Source organism: Pleurodeles waltl, chromosome 3_1 (genome assembly GCF_031143425.1).
Source record: "Pleurodeles waltl isolate 20211129_DDA chromosome 3_1, aPleWal1.hap1.20221129, whole genome shotgun sequence".
Taxonomy (NCBI): Eukaryota; Metazoa; Chordata; class Amphibia; order Caudata; family Salamandridae; genus Pleurodeles; species Pleurodeles waltl.
Window position 1 is genome coordinate 1,465,591,847 of NC_090440.1, and position 21,570 is coordinate 1,465,613,416.

At 42.0% G+C, this 21,570-nt stretch overlaps 1 protein-coding gene across 9 annotated transcripts in view; it reads left to right on the top strand.

Annotated features, from left to right (window-relative positions):
• R3HDM1 (R3H domain containing 1) overlaps nt 1–21,570 on the top strand; it is a 642,394-nt gene that overhangs the window by 268,372 nt on the left and 352,452 nt on the right. For 6 of the 9 annotated variants that reach the window (XM_069225061.1, XM_069225063.1, XM_069225062.1 and 3 more), the window contains one exon: nt 19,718–19,972. The exons of the other annotated variants lie outside the window; for them this stretch is intronic. In XM_069225061.1, the coding sequence (XP_069081162.1) occupies nt 19,718–19,972 (255 nt within the window). The remainder of the gene's footprint in view (nt 1–19,717; nt 19,973–21,570) is intronic. 9 annotated transcript variants of the gene reach the window in all.

A 21,570-nucleotide genomic window follows, 5' to 3' on the forward strand; every position in this document is an offset into this window, starting at 1 on the left:
CAGGAACAATTGTTTGGGCCGGAAGTTGACACAGCAATTGAAAGGTTAAAAAAAAGACACGGCCAAAGCCATGGGCACGCTCTACTCCCCACAAGTCAGAGGCACCTTTAGGAAACCACAATTCAGAGAAGGTTTTCAACAGCAAACATCAGAGCCTTCCACCTCTCAAACCAGACCCACCTATCAGGCACAATATCAAAGGGGAGGTTTTTGTGGCTCCTATAGAGGACAATTCCCAAGAGGAAGGGGAAAGTTCCAGGCAACCAAACCAAGCCAGACCAAACAGTGACTTTAAGGTCACAAAACCCGAACACTTATCACCAGTGGGGGGGAGGCTAACCGCATATTATCAAAACTGGACACATATTACCACAGACACATGGGTCCTATCAATCATCCAACATGGTTATTGCATAGAATTCACAAATGTCCCACCAGATGTGCCACCAAGAACACACAATCTGTCCAAACAACACTTAGACCTTTTACAAATAGAAGTCCAATCACTATTACAAAAAACAGCAATAGAGCTAGTACCCAAGCATCAGAAAGGAACAGGCGTCTACTCACTATATTTCCTAATTCCAAAAAAGGACAAAACGTTAAGACCTATCTTACATCTCAGAACACTGAATCTCTTCATCAAATCAGACCACTTCCACATGGTAACACTTCAAGAGGTGGTTCCCTTACTAAAAAAGGACTACATGTCAACATTAGATCTCAAGGATGCGTATTTCCACATACCCATCCATCCTTCTCACAGAAAATACTTAAGGTTTGTAATAAAAGGCGTACACTATCAATTCAAAGTGCTACCGTTCGGGATAACAACCGCCCCAAGAGTATTCACAAAATGCCTAGCAGTAGTAGCTGCTCACATAAGGAGACAGCACATGCACGTATTCCCATGTTTGGATGACTGGCTAATAAAAACCAACACTCAACAACAGTGTCTTCTTCACACGCAATACGTCATAGAAACTCTACAAACAAACTAGGGTTCTCTATAAATTACCAGAAATCAAATCTGCAACCATTCCAAATACAACAATACTTGGGAGCAACACTCAACACACAAAGAGCAATTGCCTCTCCAAGTCCACAAAGGGTCCAAGCGTTCCAAAATGTAACATCAAGCATACAGTCAAACCAACACTACCCAGTAAGCTTTATAATGAAACTTCTAGGCATGATGTCTTCATGCATAGCCATTGTCCCAAATGCAAGGTTACACATGAGGCCCTTGCAACAGTGCCTAGCAAAACAATGAACACAAGCACAGGGTCAACTTCAAGATCTAATGTTGCTAGACCGTCAAACACACTTCTCGCTTCAATGGTGAAACCCTATAAATTTAAACAAAAGGTGCCCATTCCAAGACCCAGTGCCTCAAGCTGTTATCACAACATATGCTTCCATGAAAGGATGGGGAGCACACCTCAACAAGCACAACATACAGGGCCAATGGGACAATCAGCAAAAACAACTTTACATAAATCATTTGGAACTGCTAGCGGTGTTTCTAGCATTAAAAGCATTTCAACCACTGGTAGCCCACAAACACATCCTTGTCAAAACCGACAACATGACAACAGTGTATTATCTCAACAAACGAGGGGGAGGGCACTCATCACAACTGTGTCTCTTAGCACAAAGGATTTGGCATTGGGCAATTCACAATCACATTTGCCTGATAGCACAATACATACCAGGCATTCAGAATCAGTTAGCCGGCAATCTCAGTCGAGACCACCAGCAAACTCACGAATGGGAAATTCATCCCCAGATCCTACAGGATCACTTCCGCCACTGGGGAACACCAAACATAGACCTATTCGCAGCAAAAGAAAATGCAAAATGCCTAAACTTCGCGTCCAGGTACCCACACCCTCAATCCAATGCACTATGGATGAGTTGGTCAGGGATATTTGCTTATGCTTTTCCCCCTCTCCCACTCATTCCTTATCTGGTCAACAAACTAAGTCAAAACAAACTCAAACTAATACTCATAGCACCAACCTGGGCTCGCCAACTGTGGTACACAACACTGTTGGACTTATCGGTAGTACCCCACATCAAACTACCAAACATACCAGATCTGTTAACACAACACAAACAGATCAGACACCTGAATCCACCATCGCTCAATCTAGCGATCTGGCTCCTGAAGTCTTAGAATTCGGACTTTTAAATCTTACACAAGAGTGTATGGAAGTCATTAAACAAGCAAGAAAACCAACAACAAGGCATTGTTACGCAAACAAATGGAAAATATTTGTTTGCTACTGCCACACTAACCAGATCCAACCACTACATGCCTCCACAAAGGACATTGTACGCTACTTATTACACTTACAAAAGTCTAATTTAGCATTCTCTTCCATTAAAATACATCTCACTGCAATATCTGCCTACCTGCAGATTACACATACAACATCGCTTTTTAGAATCCCAGTCATTAAAGCATTTATGGAGGGACTAAAAAGAATCATACCCCGAAGGACACCACCAGTACCTTCTTGGAACCTTAATATTGTATTAACACTACTCATGGGCCCACCATTCGAACCCATGCATTCTTGTGAAATGCAATATCTGACTTGGAAAGTAGCCTTTCTAATAGCTATCACATCACTTAGAAGAGTAAGTGAGATACAAGCATTTACTATTCAAGAACCCTTTATACAAATACATAAACATAAAGTGGTTCTCTGTACAAATCCGAAATTCTTACCTAAAGTCATATCGCCATTCCACCTAAACCAAACTGTGGAACTCCGTCTTCTTTCCGCAACCAAACTCAGTAGCCGAAAGAGCCTTACATACAGTAGACATAAAGAGAGCACTAATGTATTACATTGACAGGACAAAACAATTTCGTAAAACAAAACAATTGTTTGTAGCCTTCCAAAAACCTCTTCACTTCGCTCTTATATATTAGCATTAAATAATAACTGAAAATAGGATAAAGAACCATATACAAGAGATGACAAAGAAATTTAGAACTTCAGGATCTCAAGTTCCCCACGAGCATCTTGCAAAGCTCTTGCGAGAGTAATGACACCTCAGAAAAAGATTGCTGGTGGCATGTTTCTATGAGAGTTACATTAGCTGAGCAAATAATTTCTATTGAAATATTGAATATTTATCTGTTTAATGAGCATACACATTTTAGAAAGATTTTGCAAACTGTGAAACATATCCTTTTGCAAAATATCTTAATACAACATATATTATAAAGTGATTCTACCATGCATACACTGACAAAAATGATTAATTTACTTTAATAAACACTCTCAAATTCACTGAAAAAAAAACAAAGGTTAAAGTAACGTTATAGTTGGGTGTAATAAAAATCTATTTTCATTTTTTTTTTAAGACCATAGAACTTCAATGAAAAAAAACAAAGGTTAAAGTAATGTTACAGTTGGGTGAATTTCTCAGTGAGAACATATAACATTTGGAACTAGAATAAAACACAGAAATTCAGCAGTTATAGTTAGCAGCACTAACAATAACTTGCACCCTCGCCATGCTTATGTCCTCACATATGATATCATTCATATGTTCTATATCATCACTGATGACATCTCAAATGACATAATCCAAACTGCACTTTAATGTCATACTAATTTATAAAGCAATACTACTGCCACCACCTATACAAGTCACTTTGATGTTGAAAACAAGCATTATGCAACATTGAGCCTAAAGCATACACTCTACAGGTAGCATAAATAAGAATAGCAATCCCCCACCACGGCTCGAAAAATCATAAAAATGTTACTACACCTGCAGGTCGAGCAACTTAACTAATCTACTCGATCTAACTGTAATGTACTTGACTTGTAAACGGGTCTCAAATTGTGTGATCCTAGGCAAATAGTTTACAAAGTCGCCTTTATCTTAATTCTCACATATGATTGCAACTTAAGATATGTGAGCTCAGCATTTCTGCAGTACAAAAAAACTCTTTTGTTTGATTAAGTAGACTAAATTTTGTTGCATGCATCACAAGAATCTAGCCCACATACCCATGAGGTCTAGCCCACATAACCTGGGACTTCTTTTAGTTTACAACATTGCCATCAGAGCAGGAGTGTTTCTCAGTTTTTTTAAACACTCAGTTTTAATAATATTACTAAACCATGATGTGGTAACATATTGTCATCTACACACAGTAACTTTCCAAGAAATGTCCAAAAACCTCTCCACTAACTTACAGCTTTACTGATAAAACTATATAGTGTATTAACAATCTGTGAAAATTGGGTTTCAGAAAACATATATCCTTTGCACATCAACATGTAAAGTATTCTAATTTGTTTTCATCCTCTTAACATATTTTGTAATCACACAGAAATATAAAAAATCGCAGATAGCATATCAAACCAGAGGTGCCACAAGGTCTCTTTCAGCAGTTGGGAGAGCCTTGGTTAGATCTGTTTGCTTCTGCAGAGAATGCGCAGTGTCAGCAGTTTTGCGTGCTAGAGTTTCCAAGACGACTCTAGCTCAGAAATGCTTTTCACCTAGAGTAGAATTCAGGGCTCCTGTACACCTTTCTGCCCAGAGTTCTTAAGAAGATCAGTAATTACCAGGCCCAAGTAATACTTGTAGCTCTGGATTGTGCACGGAGAGTCTGGTATTCTGAAGCTGCTGAACATGTCCATCGATCCTCCAATTAGACTGTCCCTACGGGAAGATCTTCTGTCTCAGCAGTGTCACTCGAACCTGTCCATTCTTCTCCTTCTTGTGTCAAGATTGAGCAGTGACAGTTGACAGCTTTTGACCTTCCTGCTGAAGTCTGTAACATCATCTTGGCAGCCAGACATCCCTCCACCAAACTGGTATTGGAAAAAGCTTATGGCAGGGTGCACAATGGCAGGGGGCAGACAAGTCTGTTGATCCCCTTTCTGTCTCTCTTTCTGACATTCTACTGTTCTTTCTTCCCCTTGACCAGCAGGGCTCCGCTTTGGGCACTCTTAATGGCTATTTATCTGCGAGTGAGTGAGCTTCAGGCCTTATCATCTAAGACACCCTATCTATCCTTACAAAGTGGTGCTTCACACTAGGACCTTTTTCCTACCAAAATCGGTCATGCCTTTTCATGTAGGGCAATCAATCATCTTGCATACTTGTTATGCATTCCCACATATTTTTAAGGAAGAGAAGAGACTCCACTGCATGGACCCAAAAAAGAGTGTTGATGGTCTACCTTGATCATAAAAAAGAGTTCCGGGTGGATGACCAAATCTTCAATGGGGTATGGGGGTGCGAAGCAAGGTCGTGCCGTGCAGAAACCGACCATCTTCAGATGGGTCGTACTCTGCATTCAGATCTTCAATGTACTGCCCAAAAAGCAACTTCCTGAGGGCTTGCGACCTCATTCTTCCAGAGCTAAGGCTGCGACTACTGCATGAGCATGCAGCGTTCCGGTCCTGGACATGTCAGGCAGCGACATGGCCATCTCTGCACATGTTTACCAAACACTACTGCCTGAACAGTCAGGTCCCTAGGGATGGACACTTTGCCAGGTCAGTCCTGCAGGACTTTTTCATTTGAAATTGGTTTGCAGACTCACCTCCAAGGATGGTATTTCTTGGGTATCTATTCAGAGGTAAGCAGTCTGCAGCTAGAATTCTCTATCAGATGTACAAGTTACTTCCCTTCGATAACCCCTTATCTGGTAGAGACTATATCTAGCTGCAAATTCCTTACCTAGCCACCCACGCTCCCTGCTCTGCGAGCAGATTTCTAGCGGCATGGACCTCCTTTCAGGGCCCTAGTTTTGACACGTCAGTGTTCTTCATGGCACCTCCTTCTGACGTGAAAAGTCGGGAAAAGAGACTGAAGTCTGCACTCCTCGGTGGTGCCTGTATAGGAACTGCAACTTCATTTCTGGTGCATACAATGATTCACGTGGAGCCGAGCAACGCCACCTACTGGTGAGCTGGGGTACTGCTCACTAAAAATCTTTCGGATCCAGTCTGATGCCTGGGAAAAATTCAAAGGGTAAGGAATCTGCTGCTATATATAGTCTCTGCTAGATAAAGCCTTACAAAGGTCAGCAACTTCTTTTAGCTGTAGGTGTGATGAAGATTTCCTATGGGAGCTAAATTGGGGGAAATTATCCCCCCCTAACTTTTTTCCCTTTTTTTGTTTTTTACTGAAAAAGACAAGAAATATGTCATGACTGACCCTAGTTAACTGTTAAGGCAATTAAAAAAAATTGTGTATCCATTTAATGGTCGTCAAGGTTAGGAGCAAATCAAAAATTTATTTTTAATGGAAGGTGCAGCTATATCCTAACTACACCGTGACTTCTTCCACTATGTAATATATATATATATGTTCGATGGCATGTGTAGCTGCAGATACACATGTTGTGCATACGTCTGCCATCTAGTGTTGGGCTCGGAGTGTTACAAGTTGTTTTTCTTCGAAGAAGTGTTTTCGAGTCACAGGATCGAGTGACTCCTCTTCTTCGGCTCCATTGCGCATGGGCATCGACTCCATGTTAGATTGTTTCCTTTCCGCCGCTGGGTTCGGACGTGTTTCCTTTCGCTCCGATAGTTCGAGTCAGGAAAGTTTCAAAACGTTCTATTTCTCGTCTGTATTGTTTTGATAACGTTCCATCTTCTATCAACACTTCGGTACCGTCAGATCAAACATCTTTACTCGCCCTTCGGGGTGCCCGCGCCCAACTCGGGCCTAGTCGGGCCGACCGTGTGGAAGCCTCATGGACCGGACTCCATTCCGCTTTTGTCCCCAGTGCCACGCTAAATTACCCTACACAGACCAATATCTCATCTGTAATCTCTGCCTTTCCCTTGACCATCGGGAAGAAAATTGCGAGGCCTGCAGATCCTTCCATTCCAAGAAATGCTCCGAAACAGAGGGGCACGGAGACTCGAGATGGTGTCCAAAAGCCCCGAACGCCTTGAAGTCCAAGAGGAGGAGATCATGCAAACTGCTGTCTCCGTTCGAGGATCCGACTCTGAACAGGAGTATGAGGAGGACAGACCGGTCACGACAGGACAGCATGTGAGTACGCCTGCCCCTGTCCCAGCCAAGCAAACATCGATCTTTCGAGTTGAAATCTCAAAAAACGTTTTCTTCCAACGACCATCCTCAACCCCGACTTTTTCGATACAGAAAAACCAGCTTCGGAGCCGAAAAAGCCTATTTACACAGAGGGGCATGGACTTTCACAGACACTTAAAGAAAGCCATAAAGCTACTGAGGCACACTCACAATTGGAGGCAATGGATGAAAGGCAAGCCAGGATTCACATCCATAAAGAGACTGGCAGAATTTTAACAGCACCTCCTCCAAAACCAAAGAGGAAAATTAGCCTTTCAAGAGGAATTGGACACTGCTCAGCCTTCAGCTAAAGTGCCAGGAACAAAGGAGAAACCTCCACCTCCTCAATTTTCTCCTCCTCAGTCTCCTCCGCGCTCTCCACATTTACTTATCTCTCCCCCTACTAGTCCTACACCTATGCAGTCACCAGCACACTCATTCGATTCGCAGCAGGTCAATGTGGATCCATGGGATCTTTATGATCCAGACCCCATTCCAGACAACAACCCAGATTGCTATCCCTCTAAGCCTTCACCACCAGAGGATAGTACAGGCTACACTCAGTTCATAGCTAGGGCGGCATCCTATCACAATGTCGCCATTCATACTGAACCATTCGAGGAGGACTTCCTTTTTAATACACTCTCCCCTGCACACACAACTTATCAGTCTCTTCCCATGCTCCCCGGCATGTTAAAACATGCTGGCCAAATATTCAAGGAGCCAGTAAAAGCAAGAATAATTACTCCTAGAGTGGAGACAAAATATAAGCCACCTCCTTCTGATCCTGTCTTTATCACCCAACAGTAACCTCCAGACTCCGTAGTCGTAAGCGCAGCCAGAAAGAGAGCAAGCTTGCAGTCATCTGGTGATGCACCCCCACCAGATAAGGAGAGTAGGAAGTTTGATGCTGTGGGGAAAAGGGTGGCATCTCAGGCAGCCAACCAGTGGAGGATAGCCAACTCTCAGTCATTGTTGGCTAGATACGACAGGGCCCACTGGGATGAGATGAAAGACATAATTTAACATCTCCCCAAGGAACTGCAAAAGAGGGCACAACAAATAGTAGAGGATGGGCAAGCCATCACCAATAATCAGATCAGGTCAGCCCTAGACTCTGCAGATACAGCAGCCAGAACCATCAACACTGCTGTAACCATAAGAAGACACGGATGGCTTAGATCTTCAGGATTCAAGCCTGAAATACAACAGGTAGTCCTCAATATGCTGTTCAACCAAAAATAACTTTTTGGCCCAGAGGTGGACACGGCAATTGAAAAAATGAAAAAAGATTCAGACACAGCAAAGGCCTTGGATGCGCTGTATACTATGCAATACAGGGGATCCTTTCCTTTCGTAAGCCCCATTATAGAGGCGGATTTAGAGCCCAAACTACTGAGGCATCCACCTCACAGCCAAAGTCGGCCTACCAACCTCAATATCAACGAGGTGGTTTCAAAAGTACTTATAGAGGCCAGTACCCCAGAGGCAGGGGAAAATATCAAACAGCAAAACAAGTCTCACAGCAAACTAAGCAGTGACTTGTGCCATTCCTTCCCAATTCACACCTCACCTGTGGGGGGGAAGACTGCAAAGGTTCCGCAACAATTGGCTACCCATTACCACAGACAGCTGGGTATTATCAATTATCTGCAATGGCTATTGCATAGAATTGACACAAACTCCACCAAATATTCCACCAAAACCACAGAAGTAAAATCTTTATTACTCAAACAAGCAATAGAAGCTGTGCTGCGAAATCAAATAGGGACAGGAGTTTACTCACTGTATTTCTTTATTCCCCAAAAGGACTTGACCTTATGGCCAATATTAGATCTCAGAACTGTCAATCTTTGCATCTTGTCAGAACATTTTCACATGGTAACACTACAGGAGGTTATCCCTCTACTTCAAGAACACGATTTCATGGCATCATTAGACCTCACAGATGCGTATTTTCACATACCCATCCATCCAGCGCACAGAAAATATCTCAGGTTTGTCATTCAAGGAAAGCGTTATCAGTTCAAAGTGTTACCCTTCGGAATAACAGCTCACAGAGTATTCACAAACTGCCTGGCCGTAGTCGCAGCCTACCTAAGAAGGCAACACATTCATGTCTTCCCATATCTGGACGATTGGCTAATAAAATCAGTCATACACCTTGTCAAAACCACGCGCATTATGTCATACTAACCCTGCACACTCTAGGGTTCTCCATAAACTACCAAAAGTCACAACTACAACCTGCGCAAATGCAACAGTATTTAGGGGCAACACTAAATATTCAAAGAGCGCTAGCAAGCCCAAATCTGCAAAGAATACAAGCATTTCACAATATATATTAGCACAAATGCAGAAAGGCCAACAGTACACTGTCAAATCAGTCATGAAAGTATTGGGCATGATGGCATCCTGTATTGCAATTGTCCCACATGCAAGACTAAACATGCGGCCCTTGCAACAGTGCCTTGCACAGCAATGGCCACAGGCACAAGGTCAACTTCAAGATCTAGTGTTGATAGAACGCCAAACATACATGTCCCTTCAGTGATGGAATTCCACAAACCTAAACAAAGGGCGGCCATTTCAAGACCCCGTGCCTCAGACCATACTTACAACATTTGCATCAATGATTGGCTGGGTTGCTAACCTCAACAATCACAACATTCAAGGGCAATGGGAAACCAAACACAAACAGTTATACATAAATCAATAAGAGTTGTTAGCTGTATTCATAGCACTCAAAGCTTTTCAGCCTCTTCTCACTCTCAAGAATATCCTTATCAAAACAGACAACATGACAACAATGTATTACCTAAACAAACAAGAACGGACACATTCGTCTCAACTCTCCCTCCTAGCCCAAAAAATTTGGCAATGGGTGATCCACAACAAGATTCACCTGATTGCACAATATATTCCAGGGATACACAACCAATTGGCAGATGTTCTCAGCAGAAATCATCAACAAACACACGAGTGGGAGATTCACCCTCAAGTACTTCAACAATACTTTCACTGATGGGGAACACCAGGCCTAGATCTGTTCGCCACCAGCGAAAACGCAAAATGCCAGAACTTCACATCCAGATACCCACATCCCCTATCCATGGGCAATGCTCTACGGATCAATTGGTCAGGGATATTTGCTTACGCTTTTCCCCCTCTCCCACTCATTCCATTTCTAGTCAACAAACTGCGTCAAAACACGCTCAAGCTGATACTAATAGCGCCAGTGTGGGCACCTCAACCGTGGTACACAACACTATTAGACCTGTCAGTAGTACCACACATCAAACTCCCAAACAGACCAGATCTTTCGACACAAAACAAACGGCAGATCAGGCATCTAAATCCCAACATACTCAATCTAGGGATTTGGCTCCTGAGGTCATAGAATTTGGGTATATACAACTACCAACTGAATGTAAGGAAGTAATTAAACAAGCAAGAAAATCCACTACCAGGCAGTGCTATGCCAACAAATTGAGAAGATTTGTGTATTACTGTCAATCTAAACAAATTACCCCTCTTTCAGCTTCAGTACAAGACATTGTATGCTATTTGCTTCATTTGCAAAAATCTAATTTAGCTTTTTCATCCATAAAAATACATCTCACTGCAATCTCGGCATATTTACAAAATATACAGCACAGCTCTTTATTTAGAGTTCCTGTTATCAAAGCCTTCATGGAAGGGTTAAAACGCATCATCCCACCTAGAACGCCTGCAGTGCCTTTGTGGAATCTACACATAGTGCTCGTGCGACTTATGGGCCCACCATTTGAACCTATGCACTCATGTCAAATACAATTCTTAACGAGGAAAGTAGCCTTCCTAGTTGCTATTACTTCATTGCGAAGAGCTAGTGAAATTCAAGCTTTCACAATTCAAGAACCTTTCTTACAAGTACATAGCCATAAAGGTGTATTACGAACTAACCCAAAATTTCTTCCAAAAGTATTATCACCTTTTTATATCAAACAAACAGTGGAACTACCAGTCTTCTTCCCACAGCCAGATTCTGTGGCAGAAAGAGCCCTGCATACATTAGATATTTAAAGAGCCCTAATGTATTACATAGAACAAAATCCTTCACAAAAACTAAACTGTTATTTGTGGCCTTCCAGAAACCACATACTGGTAACCCCATTTCAAAACCAGGTTTAGCAAGATGGATAGTAAAATGCATCCAAACATGTTACCTTAAAGCTAAAAGACAACTCTTAGTTGCACCTAAAGCACATTCCACAAGGAAAAAAGGGGCTAAATGGCTTTCTTAGGAAATATACCAATGGCTGAAATATGTAAAGCAGCTACTTGGTCAACACCACATACATTTACAAAACATTGTGTAGATGTGTTAGCAGTGCAGCAAGCCACTGTAGATCAAGCTGGACAAAGAACATTATTTCAAACAACTTCAACTCGTAGAGGCTAACCACCGCTTTTATGAGAGGAACAACTGCTGTTTAGTCTATGCACAGCATGTGTATCTGCAGCTGCACATGCCATTGAACGGAAAATTTCACTTACCCAGCGTACATCTGTTCGTGGAATGTTCTGCTGCAGATTCACATGCACCCTCCCACCTCCTCGGGAGCCTGTAGCCGTTTAAGTTAAACAATCACTTGTACATATATGTTCAGTGGCATGTGTAGCTGCAGATACACATGCTGTGCACTGTTCCTGCCATCTAGTGTTGGGCTCGGAGTGTTACAAGTTGTTTTTCTTCTAAGAAGTCGTTCCAATTCTGCCCACAGTGCCACGCTAAGTATCTGTACACAGATCAACATCGGGTCTGTAATCTGTGTTTGTCACCAGACCACCGAGAGGATACTTGCGAGGCCTGCAAGTCCTTCCGCGGCAAGAAGACCTTGAGGGATCGAAGGGCAAGACAACTACAAATGGCGTTGAAGAGTACCGAGCACCTGGACGTCTAAGAAGAGGAGATGGCCATCTCCATTCAAGGATCCGATTTGGACGTGGACCGACCACCGACAGCAGGCCAATACGTGAGTACGCCTGCCCCGACCCAAGCCTAGAGCCACTCCAAGCCGAAAAAAATGGCGTCGGAGCCGAAAAAAGGCTCATACACTGATGAGCATGGACTTTCTAAGCAGATGAAAGAAAGCCACAGATTCGCTGAAGAACTGCACCAAATGGAAGAATTTGATGAGAGACAATCAAGGATACACATCCGCAAGGATACGGGAAAATTCCTTACAGCACCTCCTGGAAACTGGCTTTCCAAGAACGTTCGGACACTGAGCAGCCAAAGGCTAAAGTGCCAAGAGAACAATCTCCGCCACACCAGTTTTCACCAGCACATTTTCCTCCGAATTCCCCTCAAGGAAATGTTTCTCCTCTTGCTACACCCACTGCACAGTCACCCACACACTGAGCAGTCGCATCAGGATACAGACCCGTGGGACCTCTATGATGACCCTGTGTCAGACAATAGCCCGGAGTGCTATCCGTCTAAACCCTCTCCACCTGAAGATAGCACCTCCTGCACACAGGTCTTGGCTAGGGCTGCTGCTTTCCATAATGTGAGTATGCACACCAAACCACTGGAGGATGACGTTCTTTTTAATACCCTGCCCTCTACGCCTACATCATATCAAAGTTTACCCATGCTCCCAGGCATGCTTAAACATGCCCAACATATTTTCCAGGAGCTTGTTAAGGGAAGGCCCATAACGCCAAGGGTGGAGAAGAAATATAAAGCACCACCATCAGACCCGGTATTTATCACCCAGCAGCTGCCCCCTGACTCGGTAGTGGTCATCGCAGTGAGAAAACTGTCCAACTCCCAGTCATCTGGAGATGCACCCCCTCCAGATAAGGAGAGTAAAAAGTTTGATGCGGCAGGAAAGAGAGTAGCGGCACAAGCAGCCAATCAGTGGCGCATAGCGAACTCTCAGGCCCTCCTCGCAAGATATGACAGAGCTCATTGGGGCGAGATGAGCGACTTCATTCAACAGCTCCCCAAAGAATACCAAAAAAGAGCTCAGCAAGTAGTAGAGGAGGGACAAGCAATAACTAATAATCTAATCAGGTCTGCATTGGATTCAGCCGATACTGCCTCAAGAACAGTAAACACTGCAGTGACAATTAGACGCCACGCATGGCTTAGATCGTCAGGTTTCAAACCGGAGATTCAGCAGGCGGTCCTCAACATGCCATTTAACCAGCAACAGCTATTTGGCACACAAGTGGACACCGCCATAGAAAAGATGAAGGACACCGATACAGCCACAGCGTTGGGAGCGCTTTACTCATCCCAATACAGAGGGACATTTAGAAAACCGCAGTATCGGGGGTGGGGGGTTTCAGGCCACAGCCATCAGACCTTATCCACCTCACAGTCAAAGCCCTCATACCAGTCACAGTATCAGAGAGGGGGGTTTTGAGGGTCCTTCAGATGGCAATTTTCAAGATCCAGGGGAAAATTCCAGCCTACAAAGCAAGCCACTAACACCAAGCAGTGACTTTGCCATCACCTTCCCCCAACACACACAACCTGTGGGAGGAAGACTAGAAATGTTCCACAATCAATGGGCAGACATAACAACGGACACATGGGTTCTATCTATTATCCAACATGGCTACTGCATAGAATTCACACATTTTCCACCAGATATTCCCCCAAGAGCGCACAAACTATCTTTGCAACATTTAACAATGTTACAAACAGAGGTGCAAGCACTATTAACGAAACAAGCCATAGAACTAGTACCTCATCAACAAAAAGGAACAGGAGTATATTCCCTGTACTTCCTGATTCCCAAAAAGGACGAAACGCGAAGGCCAATATTAGATCTCAGGACTCTCAACCTATACATCAAATCAGAACACTTTCATATGGTGACACTACAATATGTAGTCCCATTACTAAAACGGGGAGTACATGTCAACACTGGATTTAAAAGATGCGTATTTTCACATACCCATCCATCCGCCTCACAGAAAATACCTCAGGTTTGTTATACAAGGAAAACATTACCTATTCAAGGTGTTACCCTTCGGGATAACAACAGCCCCCAGAGTATTTACAAAATGCCTTGCTGTAGTAGCAGCATACATAAGGAGGCAACACATGCATGTATTCCCATATCTCGACAATTGGCTAATAAAAGCCAACACTCAAGAGCAGTGTCAAAATCACACACGTTACGTAATAGATACCCTACACAGACTAGGGTTTTCAATAAATTACCAAAAATCACACTTGAAACCATCCCAAATTGAGCAATACTTGGGAGCTATACTCAAAAAGCGATTGCAAGTCCAAGCCCACAAAGGGTACAGTCATTCCACACCATGGTACCAAAAATAAAACCAAATCAGCATTACACAGTCAGATTTGTGATGATACTCCTAGGCATGATGGCATCATGCATTGCAATTGTCCCAAACGCACGGTTACACATGCGCCCCTTACAGCAGTGCCTTGCAAAACAATGGTCGCAGGCACAGGGTCACCTCCAAGATCTAGTGTTGATAGACCGCCAAACAAACTATTCGCTTCAGTGGTGGCACCCCATAAATTTAAACAAAGGGCGGCCTTTTCAAGTCCCTGTGCCTCATGCCATTCTCACAACAGATGCATCAATGATTGGGTGGGGAGCACACCTCAACAATCACAGCATACAAGGTCAATGGGACAATCAGCAAAAACAACTTCACATAAATCATTTAGAACTGCTAGCAGTCTTTCTAGCACTAAAAGCCTTTCAGCCCCTTCTAGCCCACAAACATATCCTTGTCAAGACAGATAATATGACAACAATGTATTATTTAAACAAACAAGGGGGGACGCACTCATCACAACTGTGTATCCTAGCGCAAAAAATTTGGCACTGGGCAATTCACAACAACATTCGCCTGATAGCACAATATATAACCAGGCATTCACAATCAGCTACCCGACAATCTCAGTCGAGATCACCAACAGTCTCACGATTGGGAAACACATCCCCAAATTCTAAAAGATCACTTCTACCACTGGGGGACACCAAACATAGATCTGTTTGCAACAAAAGAAAATGCAAAATGCCAAAACTTCGCGTCCAGATACCCACACCCTCAGTCCAAGGGCAATGCTCTATGGATCAGATGGTCAGGGATATTTGCTTAGCTTTTCCCCCTCTCCCACTCATTCCTTTTCTGGTCAACAAACTGAGTCAAAATAAACTCAAACTAATACTCATAGCGCCAACGTGGGCTCGCCAACCGTGGTACACCACACTGTTGGACTTCTCGTTAGTACCGTACATCAAACTACCAAACAGACCAGATCTGTTAACACAACACAAACAACAGATCAGGCACCCGAATCCAGCATCGCTCAACCTAGCAATCTGGCTCCTGAAATCTTAGAATTCGGATATCTAAACCTCTCAAAAGAGTGTATGGAGGTCATTAAACATGCAAGAAAACCCACAACAAGGCATTGTTATGCTAATAAATGGAAAAGGTTTGTTTTCTACTGCCAGGCTAATCAAATTACGCTGCTAAACGCCTCAATACAAAACATTGTAGGTTATTTACTACATTTACAAAAAGCAAATCTTGCTTTTTCTTTCATTAAAATCCACCTCACTGCAATATCTGATTATTTGCATATTACACATACAAAATTGCTTTTTAGAATCCCAGTTATTGGAGGGACTAAAAAGAATCATACCCCCAAGAACACCACCAGTACCTTCATGGAATCTTAATATTGTACTAACACGACTCATGGGTCCACCATTTGAACCCATGCATTCTTGTCAAATCCAATTCTTGACTTGGAAAGTAGCCTTTCTAATAGACATCACTTCTCTACGAAGAGTTAGCAAAATACAAGCATTTACTATCCAAGAACCCTTTATACAGATACATAAACATAAAGTGGTTCTCCGTACAAATCCACAATTTTTACCAAAAGTCATATCACCGTTTCATCTAAACCAAACTGTGGAACTCCCAGTCTTCTTTCCACAACCAGAATCCGTAGCAGAAAGGGCACTGCATACATTAGACATTAAAAGAGCGCTAATGTATTACATTGACAGAACAAAACAATTTAGGGAAAAAAAACAATTATTCGTAGCTTTCCAAAAACCTCACGCCGGTAACCCTATATCCAAACAAGGCATTGCCAGATGGATAGTCAAATGTATTCAGACCTGTTACATTAAAGCTAAGAGAGAATTACCCATTACTCCAAGAGCACATTCCACTAGGAAAAAAGGCGCCACAATGGCTTTTCTTGGAAATATACCAATGACAGAGATTTGTAAGGCAGCCACCTGGTCTATGCCCCATACATTCACTAAGCATTACTGTGTAGATGTGTTAGCAACACAACAAGCCACAGTAGGACTGGCTGTACTGAGAACATTATTTCAGACAACTTCAACTCCTACAGGCTGACCACCGCTTTTGGGGAGATTACTGCTTTGTAGTCTATGCACAGCATGTGTATCTGCAGCTACACATGCCATCGAACGGAAAATGTCACTTACCCAGTGTACATCTGATCGTGGCATGTTGCGCTGCAGTTTCACATGCGCCCTCCCACCTCCACGGGAGCCTGTAGGCGTTTTAGTTGCATGTAAATTGTAAATATGTAAATAAACATTCCTTTGATACACAATATGTACAGACATTTCTACTCCATTGCATGAGCACCTCTAGTATCCTTACTTTACCAACTCCTACCTCACCCTTTGTGGGGAAAACAATCTAAGATGGAGTCGACGTCCATGCGCAATGGAGCCGAAAGGGAGGAGCCACTCGGTCCCGTGACTCGAAAATACTTCTTCGAAGAAAAACAACTTGTAACACTCCGAGACCAACACTAGATGGCAGGATAATGCACAGCATGTGAATCTGCAGCGCAACATGCCACGAACAGATGTACACTGGGTAAGTGACATTTTATATATATATATATATAATATATAATATATATATATATATATATATATTTTCCATTTGCATGGACATCTCTTTTCTTTATACTCTGTCACTCCTACCTTACCGTCTGCGGGAAAACAATCTAACACGGAGTCGATGCCCAAGCGCAATGGAGCCGAAGAGGAGGAGTCACTCGATCCTGTGACTCAAACACTTCTTCGAAGAAAAACAACTTGTAACACTCCGAGCCCAACACTAGATGGCAGACGTATGCACAGCATGTGAATCTGCAGGGGAACATGCCACGAACAGATGTACACTGGGTAAGTGACATTTTCCTTTTATTTTTATATATATATATATATATATATAAAAATAACAAATCTACTGTTAAAATGCAGTTACTATGCCATTTAACATGTCATCTGTGATGTCGTGCGGTCATGAGCAGGGCGTCAGTTTTAGTGGTTTTTAGGTTTCGTTTTGTAATCATCACTGCATTTTAACTGTTGCTTCTTAAGTGCGTGCTGGAGGCTTCTGTAATCATATGTCACAGCGGTACAACCAATGCTAACCATAACTTCTCTTTAGCCTTGTTTTTGTCTTTGAATTTCTGGGGTCTTTGTGGGTTGACCATATTGTCCCCATAACAAATACATGTTTGCTATATACATTAGATAGCTAATAATGATACGGAGAGCCATATACGTATGCCTTGTGTGTGTGTGTGTGTGTGTGTGTGTGTGTGTGTGTGTGTGTGTATATATATATATATATATATATATGTGTGTGTCTGTCTGTGTGCCTCTATATAAAATCACTCTCTATTGGAACTTGGGAGACCAATCTATAAAACAAGGTACCAGTCCCTTTCATCCATAGTAGTCCTACTAGTTGCACTTTGCATTGAAGAGGGAGGATATGTAAGGTTACCATATTATCGTTCTCATAACGAAAGTACTGTGATGCAATTCTTTGGGGGGAAACACTATGTTTTTGTAAAAAAGTTGCTCCTTTGTGACGATCTAAGGTATGTTTGACTGGGTAACAGTTCTCTTGATTAGAAATTTATATCTTAGGAGGCCTGAAGACTATGTTTGAGGCTTCAAGAGGAAAGTTCCCTTCCAACCATTAGAGTATAGGGTATCAGTGAAACCTTTTTTCTTTACAGCTTCCTCTTGATAGTTTCCGCTTTAAACATGAGTATTATTGTGCTTATCATGCCAAGCACATTGTTATTGCAAACCCGGATCATAACCTAGCAGTGTATAAAAGGCCTTTGCAAAATAGATTTTTTTGTAGAAATTGTAACATGAAAAGTACCACATAGCCTCTGAACCCAACCTAATTTTTTGATGAACCCACCTTACTGTACATTGTTCTGCAGTAACACCTATACATACCACACTTGTCAATGTTGGTATGTGTTCAGTTTGATTGGGCCATCCCATTATTTTCTTTAGTCCTTGGCTCTTCAGATTACAATCACCGTGGGTAATCCTCAATGCATGAGAATTTAGCAGTGAGTTTGTATCGTGAAGAATCACAAGGATTGAGGGATGTTGAACCACTCCCTCTATTTTGCAATGTAATTGTGAAGTATATTTTGCAACTTCTTGTGGAAATGTCATTCAGTAGAGTTTTGAACTGTTTTCATCCTTTTGTACATGTCCTTGGTATGTTTCTGCTTGGATCACACTAGTGCGCCTGCCCACGCTTAGGTTTCTTAAAACCTCTACCATGTAATAGCTGAATAGAGACCTCAAAAGTACTTGTATCTGCTGTAGAACTTTTAGACTGTACATTTATTTGAATATCTCAATGTTTAGTACAGCTGGAAAAAGAAAGCAATATAATGGGGTGTTTGAGTTTTCCAGTGAATACCTATTCATACAATATCATTAATTGAAAACCTATCAGACAATTTGGGAGAGGAGTTGCGTTTTATTTGCAAATGCAGAGATAAAGACCCATCACCCTAGTTCCTTGTTGCTCTTTAGTATTGACAGCTGGGCGTGGGTTCAGTATCTATGTTGCTTCCATTGAGAAACATACCACTTTTGTGCATTCAGGATCATTACCACCGTTATGAGGCGCTTCATTGAACAATCTTTTGTCTCCATGCCTCAATGAATTTGTAGCCATTTCTCAAAAAACGCAAGCCTGCACTTCCCCAATTCAGGATTGTCTCAATATCATTTTCTTTCATCTAAATTGGAATATTGAATTGCTTACTACGTGGTCATTCTGCAATCTGTATCAGCTAGACAGCGGCTTGTCTTTAAAAAATGTTCTTTAAGTGAATTTAAATGTTCCAGGCCCTTTTTAGCTGCTCTGCTCGCATTGCTTTGGTTTGTGCTTCATTTTTGTGAAACATTAAGGTTGTTGTGTGTTATCGTTTTATTCTTATGTGATATCCATAATAGGGTTCAGGCTTTTGATTTGTTTGCTTGTGCCGTGAGGCTCGTTGGTTTTGTAAATGGACATCAACTTGTGCTGACATGCTGCTTCATTTACTGTGGTTTTGCAGGTGGAAAGTGGCTTGGCGTTGCTTGCTTGGAGTGTTTGCACTGCTGCCATGTCTTTTCGTTGTATATTCTTAACACTTAAAGGAATCTGAGCATCTGCATGTTACAATTACGTTCTTTGTATTCTACCGAAATAAGAATGATATTTTTATCTGTAGATAAATTATTTTTCATTACTCCTTTCCTAGGTTCAGAGTCTTCTAGTAGTGTAGGGTCATCCACGGGTTCTCTCTCCCATACCCAGCAGCCTCTTCCAGTATCATCTCTCAGCCAGCCTTCTCATGGCACATCTGCTGTCTACCCACCTGTCAGCACTAGTAACTCTCTTTCCTTTGATGGTGGCCTGAGCGGGCAAGTGGCACCTCCTAGCACTAGCTTCTTTTTGCTTCCGTTGGAAGCCACAGGCATACCACCTGGCAGTATTCTGATCAACCCACAAACAGGTTGGTATCTTATGCTGGATATTGTGTTACCCATGTACAATTCCATAGGTCGATGCATAAATATCTGCATGAACAACTGTGCTGTGTGTTCTTTAAAAGTTTTATTTACATTCTGCTCTCTTTAAAATAAAAATAAAAAACCCTCTTGATGTGATACTGTTTCATCCTAAAGCAAATGATATTTTATTAGGTTGCAAATATGTTGCTCAGTGTCAATGTTTTCTGTCTGCATTACAAGGCCGCCTTTTTGGTAACTTGCACAGGGGTATTAATAGTGGTACAATGTTGCCTTTCATCCTGCTCAAAAGCAAATAAGGGTTGATGTTCTCATTTCTTTGTAACTACTGTGGGATTCGGTCAGGCATACGCGTGTGAAAATGAATGCTGCCATTTCTTTACTACAGAGCATTAACCGTAAGTGATATCATGATTAATGTGACTGGTAGTTTACTTGAATTCGGTATCTAAAATGGCAAAGCTTCACCTCACTTCCTGTCAAAATTTCAGACTTAACCACAAATAACACTGTTGGTGTTTTACTTAAATTACAGCTGCTCTGCTAAAATGTCATGTTTTTGCTATTGAGAATAAGGATACACTTGTCTAAAATGTCTCGCTTTTGGCTTTCACCTACACAATAAAATCACTTCTCTCCAGTGTTTGCTTGAGCATGGTAGAAGTATATAGTTCGTTTCTGAAATATAAACCAGGATTATAGTCACCTGCCCCCCTGATAATCACTTGAGTTCAAGACAGTGAAACTAATGGCGGCTGTTCAAAGGTTCATTTTGAGGATGCTTTAGGTAAATGCACCCAAGATGCATATTTGTCTTTAACGTTCAAACCTCTGAATATTTCCAGAGGTTTTTCAGATAACAGAACAATTTTGATACCTTCTCTACCACTGTAAATAAAGCATCGCTCAATAACAGTACTACTGTGAGTAGAAAGAAAAGTTGGATAGATCGTACTCAAGTTTTATTTATCTTGCCATCACCCCAATAAGTGTGTGGAAATTATAGACCAAGGAAAGACAACTCGCCATCCCTGATCTCAAGATTTGAGGACTGAAAATGTTTCTGACGTGTCTGTCTGAGAAGCTGGAGATTTGGCTTCTGTGTGCTGCCCTAACACGGTCTCCTGTATAATTTCCAGGACGACCAGTATGCTTCATGTGGTGTAAAGCCTATCTGACATGTAGTGTTGTAAGCAGTGTGCAATTTTGGGTCAAAGTTTTTTTTTTGATGTGCAAAAAAATCATCTTGTTCTTAGTTCACCCTCATCAACAAAACAGGTAAATTCAACTGCAGACTAAGTTCTACGGTGAAAAAATGCAGATTAAACCACCGTTTTCCTTAGGGAATTCCTGATACATGGGCATTAGATGAAAAATTTGTTCAACATGTTTTGTCATCACTGATATTTTTTTTTATAAGTCTTCCATGTATACTTTTCTTAAAGGCTCACAACCTCAAACTGAAGCCTGCTTTGCAGAAAGCTAAATGAAAGAAACTTCAATTGAGCCATCTGCTACATGTTTTTCACTAAATAAGATGTGGAGTACTGTTTTATGAGCTTCCAATATGCTATTTTCAAAT